Raw genomic sequence first — 8,584 nt, forward strand, 5'->3', positions numbered from 1 at the left:
CAGTTCTTGCTATGTTCCTTAACACCCATTTGCAGATAGACTTGGGGACCTGTTTAGCCTGACTGCTGAGCCAAAAACAGCCTCTCTTGTGGGCAATAGGTGTTGATCTACATATGATACTGTGTTAGACGTGACCTCAAAATCACCATAGATACAGACTACCCTATTTGTTCTCGTGGCCGGGACATTGTGCAGCTACATTTGTTCCAGCTAACCTCATACTGAACAAACACTGAAGTTCTCTGTCTGTCTTTTGTCTCCGTAGCGAGTTGCTGGGTTGGTTTGCAGATGTTCATATATTGTCTACACACCAGTTCCCTCAATGAAATGCATGCAGGATATCAGCAGTTGTCTTGTCCAAGAGTTTAGCTAACTTTTGTGTTCAGCTGGAGTTCCTTTTTTTTTTCTTTCTTTTTTTTTCTTTTTTTTGGGGGTTTTTAATATATGCAATAGTACAACTTGTTTTGTCAGTACAACTATGTTGTGGCCATCTTATGATAGGTAATACTTTGCTTCAGATGACAGGGGTTGCGTATATGCTGTCTGCTGTTGTGTTACTTATATTATAATAATGTTCAAGAGAACAAAGATTATCCTGGCATGTGTTTTTAGAAACACTGAGATTTCTGTAACACCTCCTTCCTGAAAGATCTTTGATGATCCCACTAGAAAATTGCCAGCACAGTGAATCATGTTATATTTTAGATGTTATTCTTGTCACTTTAAAGGATTCCAAATAATACTTTTGTTTCTTGTGAACTGAAAGAGGCAATTACAGAGACATTATGGCTTTCTACAGTCATTGCACATTGTATGCAAGCTGAAGAATACGAAGTTAACTGGCATTGACTTTCTAAACTGGTGGCTGGGTTTGATTTGCTAGCTTGCATGTTTTCAGCTTGTGCCCTATCTCTTGCAATTTCTGTAGGATTTGTCCTTGAACCAGTGATGATATGCATTGTGAAACTGTCCCCTGTGATAGAAGCAGCACGCTCTTTGAATGTCCTTCAAGTTGTACTTTCCACTTGACTCCTAAGCATGGCTGTTGGATAGATTTTGTGATGCTCCCAAACTCTCCAACATCTTCAGTGAGTCTCCATTGAAATGGTAATTTCTAGAGCATACTTCAGGCTCATCTCAGCTTTAGATAAAAATTAAATGTGGATTGCTTCATTCTGCATATTGAATACTAAAGGACATGCTCATTTGTCCTCTCTGCAGACACATGATGCTCTGCCAATTTCCTTAATCCAGGCACAGAAGCAGTCAGCAATTGTTTCCATTCACTTTTGATTCCATCTGTAAAAGGAAATACCTGCAATCACAAGAGGCTTTTCAGAACAGGGATTTTGTAGAACTTGCCCAATTTCAACAAACTTTTTGTCTGCTGGCTTAATGGGCGCTATCTGGCTGCACATCAGGGTGTCAGTTTTAGCTGCCATTGTGCTGATATGTGTTTTTTATCACAGAGATCATCTGTTATTTTAGGATTTCCTCATCCCTCAGTGGCCCTCTACTGACCTTGCCAAAGAAGTCCTGTGTCCATCCCCCCTCCCTGAGATTTTATCTTTTTCTCTGTAAGTGGATTGCTCACTGGCCTTGTGTTTCAGTTTGTATTTACTATCAATATTCACAGATTTTCATGTGTAGTTGCTCCCTGTTCCATCTATTTCTAGACTAGTATCCTATCCTCATCTCCCATTTTTGCCATTTTTCTGTGTTAATGATATTCCATAACCCTACAGCTAGTTCCCCAGTAACAACTCTTATTTATCTACAGAAAGACATGAGTAGATACAATAAAACACTACCATTTATCAGAGTAAATGAAGGCAAGGAGCTTTATTAGAAAGCTCACAGCTGAATTAAATTGGTATTACCAACACTCGGCTTTTTCAAAGCCTCCCCCAGAAACAGCAGCTGTGTCTACACCGTGAGTTAAGGATGGTGTTGAGATGACCCTCCACTGACTTGATTTTGTAGCAAGGCTTCAAACCCTGACCCCAGCCCTCCCAGCTTGTCCCAGCCAAGGGCAGGGGAGCAGGGAGCCCAGCGCGGTGCTGCAGGCTGAGCCATGCCTGGGGCTTTGACTGCTCCATGGTCAGATCTCCGCTGCTTTGCCCTTGTGCATGGCCCTGTGCAGCCTCTTCCTGGGATGATGCGATACCAAGGCCCGGTAAATCCTAGGTGTGTGTTCATGAGAGCTCAGCCATAGCTAAACCAGTAACGTAATAGTTACTGGGCTCAGGAAGACATGGGCCCAAGGCGTGAACTTGTCCTGGGAGCGTGGCAGGGGGACGAATGCAGAGACTCATTTGCTCTACACAGTGCATTCACATTATGGGATGTGAAACCTGGCCTTCTTGAAATTGGACTCACAATTTCACAAGTTTCCCTTTTTCTCCACCAATTTAGCCTGAGCTAATCTGAGGTAATCGAGTCAAGTGACACAGCGGTACAACTCATATTGCTGTTTAAGTTCTAGTCCAAACTACACCTTTTGGTACTTCCTTTTTTTCTTCCTTTTTTTAAACACAGAGTTGCAAGAAGCGCAAGTCACTCCAAGCATGTCTAGAAACTGGGCAGTCACCAGTTTCACTTCCCCTTGTTCTCTGCAGCTCGCAGTGACGTGCAGTGAGAAGCAGGAGCGGTGGGAGGCAGCGCTCGGCGTTTCAGGAGGTTTCTCTCTCCGGGTCCGTGTGTGACACCCATGGTGCTTTCTCCTGCGTGCCTGGCCTCCTGAAGATGCCCAGGAGAGCAGCTCTCCTCCCGTGGACATTTGTGGGGCTGCTGCAGCTGGTGCTCATCCTGTTGCAGCTGGCAGGCTGCCTCCTCAGTCCCTGTTTGGAGGTACGTGATCTCTGCACGAGCACGAAATCCTTCTGCTTCTCCGGTGCAACTTTCCCCTCTGCTTGGGAGATTTGTGCATCAGATCTGTCGTGTGTTAGTTTTCTTACGGAAGCTCATCTTTCTTCCAAGGCTGTTACCAAGGCAATTGAAATATTTGAAGTAAACGCTGGTCTCAAAAACACCTGAGAACCAGAACAAGCAGCACAAACCATTTCTTCTTCTTGGCTTTCTGTACCTCTGAGGTTACTACACTACAGCTAAACTAATAGATTATGTATCCCTTCAGGAAGAGATCCAAGCCTTGTCTAAAAACTCTGCAAATTATGATATTTTAGCCTGATTTGTGCTGTAGAGTGACTTCACCGGTACCCCAAACACCTGGCACTGATGAACTGCCTTTTGCAAACTTTACTTATTACTCACAGAGCAATTTCTGTTAGAGCTGCCTGCTTCTCTGCAGTGTGTCAGAGCTGAGCGCTGATCCAGGGCACACCACACATCCCCCTGTGTTCGTTTCGCTGGCTCTTTCAGAGGTTGCTGCTGGTTCATCCATAGCCTCGAGGAACACTGTCCTCTGGTTTTGTACCTGCTTCAATCAGCAAGAAATGCAGCTCCTCCTGGGGAGCAGGACTGGTTCTACCAGAGGTGGGAGAGGTGCTTAGGATATATGAGATTATTTCCTGAAGCTCAGGGCGGCTCATTTAGAACTGAACTTCGAAGTTCACTTAGAAATGAACTGTGTGATAGTTGCTCTGCTCCTGCTTTCTTGACAGTATAATTTTCTGGTATTTTGTGAAGAGTGAGTGTTGACTGAAAGGATCTGCCACTGTTACAGGTCATCCCTAGCAAAGCTTTCAGATGCATGGGGCTGAACATCTCTGGAGTTCCCCCTGAAGTCCCAAACACCACCCAGGAGCTGGACCTCAGCTTCAACAATCTGAAATCACTGAGCTCAAATTATTTTTCATCAGTCCCTGAACTGCAGCTTCTGGATCTTTCAAGGTAATGAGCCTTTTTTATGTGGATACTGGTCAACCTTACCCCAGCTGGGCCTCAACAGTTTCAGATTTTGGGGTCTTGTTCATTTTGGCTGTTTGTTGTTTTGCTCTTGACTTTATCCCTCTGTCTGTCTCTCTGCACATGCCCATGGCACTGATGTACAGATTTTAGTCCAGTTACTGAGGGCACACTCTCTCAGGGTTGGGCCTGTCAGTCTGATATTGTAGGACACGATGTGAGAGGGAGGAGGATGTTTTACTTCTTTACTTCTTTCTGAACAAGAAAAATGCCAGACTTTTCACTGTTACAAAAACTCCAAAGTAGAACATGGAACATCTTGGGTGAACTGTTTTTCTAATCACATCTAAAAGAAAAAAAAAAAAAAAGGTACATTCATTTTGTAAAAGGTGGTTGTTTTAAAATATCAACAGATCTCTTCCTTTCTACTCACATATCTGGGGGAGGAGATGAGGGAGGCTTATTAGCAAATTTGAATTGATGTATAATTTCCATTGACTTGAGACAACAGTTTCTATGGGTAAATTGTTTCACTGAAAAATGTCACTCAGTCCCATCACAGTTACAGCTCTGAAGTAGCTGAGTGGCAGAGCATGTTTGCTGTAAGGCACTGACTGGCTTGTAAAGCTCATTGTGCTCGAGTTCATTACAGAATGGGTTTGGGTCTCGAACTTTGGGTCTTCTCATATGAAACCACCTTTAGGCAGCCACTCTCTTCACTCTCTCTTTTCTGTTTTAGAACCAACACAACCAGGGGTCTGTTCCCTCTCAGATATCAGCAAAATTGCTGGGTTGTGAGCTTTGCAACTGCTGCATCAGTCTGGTGCCAGGGGGACTGCCCAGCTGTTGCTGAGAGAGTCTGGAAGCTGTGAGAGTGCAAGATGTAAGGGAGTCCTCCATCTGGTTGGCTCTGCCATCAATGATGAGCATCAGAGTCTTACTTTGGCCTAAAAAGAAAACTAAAATGCTTCTGTCCTGCTGCCTGCCTGAATTTTGACCATAGCTCTGGGTCTCTTGCTTTGCAAATAAAATTCAGATCTAGGACGAGGAGGAGAGAGAAGTTCTCCTGCTATGGGAAGGTTCCTTTTGCACAGCTGGTTAATGATGCTCCTTGCTGGGAAATAACTATGTTCACCTGCAGATTGAGGAAGGAGAAGTTGGATTCAGGAGCACAGCAATGCCAAGCTAAGCTCCAGCAAGATGTTAAGTCTGAGAACACTGCATTAGCACTTAGTGCAGTAGTGTTGGTGAACGTAGAGTAAAAGTACATTTATTCATTCATGTACATTTATCCCCTCTTCTTGCCCAACAGGTGCCACATCCATACAATAGAAGATAACTCTTTTGTGGATCTTCATGAACTTTCCACCTTAATTTTAACTGCCAATTCCCTCCAGTACCTGGGGTCAGCAACCTTCTATGGTTTAACATCTCTGAAAAAACTAGTATTGGTGGAAACCGGCATATCCTCTCTGACTGACCTACCGATTGGACACTTGCATACCCTACAGGAGCTGAATTTGGGCCACAACAGCATTGCTTCATTGAAGCTTCCCAAGTATTTTTCTAACCTGACCTCTCTCAGGCACCTGAGCTTTTTCTCCAATAAGATTACATATATCTCCAAAGGAGACCTTGATGCCCTGAGAGAAGCAAACAGGCTCAACCTCACCTTGGTGCTCTCTCTGAATAGTATAAAATACATCCAGCCGGGGTCCTTTGCAAAGATTCATCTTGGTGAACTGCTTCTGAGGTCCTCTTTTGAGAACTTCCATGACATGCGCACTTCTCTTCACGGCCTGGCAGGGCTACAGGTCAACAGACTAATAGTTGGAGAATTCAGGGACAGTCTGAAACTGGGAGAGTTTCAGAATGGACTCCTGAGTGGACTTTGCCAGGTACAGATGCAGGAGTTTGTCTTAACCTGTTTCAGGAATTTTGAGAATGACACGGACACTCTTTTTAACTGCATAGGCAACGTCTCCAGTATTCGTCTGGTGAACGTCCAACTTGAAGAGGTGTCAGAGGTTCCTATGTCTCCTCAAGTGAAACGTCTGGAATGCAAGAAATGCAAGTTTAAGGAAGTGCCTGCTGTGAAGCTGTCCCTCTTTAAGGAGCTGAGAGTGCTTCGTATTACCCAGAGCAAACACCTTAATAGCTTCCGGCAGAAATTTAAGAATCTAACTTACCTGGAGGTCATAGACTTGAGTGAGAATCGGCTCTCCTTCACTTCATGCTGTTCTCCTCAGTTTCCTGGGTCTGCAAACTTGAAACACTTGAACTTAAGCTTCAATTCTGACATCAGTTTGACCGGAGACTTCACCAATGTGAAGAATCTCTTATACTTGGACCTCCAGCACACGAAGTTAGACAACCATGGCACCTACCCTGTCTTTCTATCCCTTCAGAAACTCATATACCTTGACATTTCCTATACCAAAACTCATGTTAAATCCGATCATATATTTCACGGTCTGAACTCTCTGCAAGTGCTCAAGATGGCAGGCAACTCCTTTGAGAACAATAAATTGTCCAATAACTTCAAAAACTTGAGCCACCTCCACATCTTGGATATTTCAAATTGCAAATTAGTAGAGGTGGATCAAAGCACATTTAATGCTCTGTCTGAACTAAAAGAGCTGAACATCAGCAACAATAAGCTCCTGACCTTCGATCCTGTAGTCTACGAGCCACTCCAAGCTCTCACAGCCCTGGATTTCAGCCACAACCAGCTGAGTGTCCTGTTGGACTCAGCCCTGGAAATCCTGCCTGCTAGTCTGGTCTACCTAGATCTCTCTCACAACTTGTTTGAATGCTCTTGCAGTTACCTGAACTTTATGAAATGGATCACAGAAAAGGAGGACCTGCTGCAGAACGAGCATTTAATGGTATGCCACACACCTGCATACATGAAGAACTTGAGCCTGTCAAGCTTCTACCTGTTCTCCTGCCGTCCCAACCCAGGCATGGTGGCATGCTCAGTGGTCATATTGCTTGCTGCATTGGTGTTCATATTCCTGATTTACAAGTACTACTTCCAGCTCTACTACTTCTTGGTGCTGCTCAGTGGGTGTAAACACTCTGCAGAAAGGGGAACCACCTATGATGCCTTTGTTATCCACTCCAGCAAAGACCAAGAATGGGTGATAAAAGAACTGGTCGAACCCTTAGAAGGAGGAAAACCTCCCTTCCAACTTTGTCTTTACTACAGGGATTTCCTACCAGGGGTACCCATTGTCACCAACATCATCCAAGAAGGTTTTCTAAGTAGCAGAAATGTCATTGCAGTCATCTCTACCGACTTTCTGGAGAGCAAGTGGTGTAGCTTTGAGTTTGACATTGCCCAGTCCTGGCAGCTGGTTGAAGACAAGGCTGGAATCATCATGATTGTACTCGAAGAAGTGAATAAGACCTTGCTGAGGCAGAAGCTGGGGCTGTCCCGATACCTCAGGAGGAACACCTATCTGGAGTGGAAAGACAAGGAGATAAGCAAGCATATCTTCTGGAGGCAGCTCACTGGAGTCCTGCTACAGGGCAAAAAATGGAATCACGAGGAGGAAAAGCTCATGTGAAGAGAAAGATCACTTCAGTTTTGTCTCCCATCCTGGCCTTGGCTGATGATGGCTGGTGCTCAGAAGCTGGCTCTTCCGTGGCTGTTCAGAGCTGGAGGAGGTGGACAGAGGCACTGTAAAAGCACTACAAAAACACTCTCTCATGGCTCATGGGAACTTGCAAGCCAAGGAGTGACAGCAGCTAGAAGAGCTGCAGATGCCTGAGCTCTGTGATTGTCTGTAGCTGTCAGCTGAAGCTGGTCCAGCAATTCTTGTAGGTCTTGTAGGCTGGTGAATGGATGTAAGAATGATGGTAAGATCCATCCATTTGTCTGCCTCTGAAACAGGATTTGGGTCTAGGGGACACTCAGTGGAACTTCACGGTCTGTCACTTTGAGTAGACCCCAGGACTTCCTGGAAAGAGCAAAGGAACAGGAAAGAGAAGCAATATTTGGATCCCAAAAATATTGGGCAAGCCTTTCTAGGAGCCATGACTCAGGGGAAAATCCCTACGGAGGAAAATGGGCTGCCCTACAGCCACTCGGTGAAGCTGAGCAGTTATGTCATCAGTGTGTGGGGAGGTTGTTAGTGGTGGGAAATTTCCCCAAAATGTTTAATGCTTAAAATCTCTATTTTATTTGTACCAAGACCAAATATTGAAACTCACAGATATTTCCATGACCTACAACTCTTATTTATGTCCAAATTACATAGCATATGGGGGAGTGGTTTGGGATTTTTGTGTGCAATCTGAAGGTTAGTGGGACCAGAAGAAGCTGCAGAAATGCTTAAAATCTTTAAAGTCAAGATATTTCTTTGCCACAGTCGCTTTTCCTGGTCCAATGTCTCCTTAGAGCCACACATTCCTACAATAAGCTTTTCTACCACATCTACCAGCCTTAATTCACTGGTGGAAGGTGCCAGAGGAGTCTCCAGCCCATGGGATGACACAGGCCTTAGATATGGTCAGACCCAGCCATGAGCCCCTCTTCCTTCCCCCACCCCCCTGTGGCATCCTCTGGTCCCGTTGGGTGCCTGAAGGGTTTGGCTGCTGCAGTAACGTGTCGGAGGCTGGAAGGGAGAGTTTTGCTTTTGTTTCACAGGGAACGTGCCTGGCATTTCCCAGGGAGAAGAGAACGAGGTGAAAAGTCTGGGTTAGCTAAACT

At 44.9% G+C, this 8,584-nt stretch overlaps 1 protein-coding gene across 1 annotated transcript; it reads left to right on the forward strand.

Moving 5' to 3' along the window:
- The first annotated feature begins 2,522 nt into the window (after positions 1 to 2,522).
- TLR4 (toll like receptor 4) lies at positions 2,523 to 8,106 on the forward strand. Its single transcript, NM_001310413.1, is given in 3 exon segments — positions 2,523 to 2,850; positions 3,686 to 3,852; positions 5,180 to 8,106. Coding segments are annotated over 3 exon segments (2,532 nt in total). The 5' UTR covers positions 2,523 to 2,745; the 3' UTR covers positions 7,440 to 8,106.
- Positions 8,107 to 8,584: the final 478 nt, after the last annotated feature.

This window comes from Anas platyrhynchos, chromosome 18, assembly GCF_047663525.1.
Source record: "Anas platyrhynchos isolate ZD024472 breed Pekin duck chromosome 18, IASCAAS_PekinDuck_T2T, whole genome shotgun sequence".
Classification (NCBI taxonomy): Eukaryota; Metazoa; Chordata; class Aves; order Anseriformes; family Anatidae; genus Anas; species Anas platyrhynchos.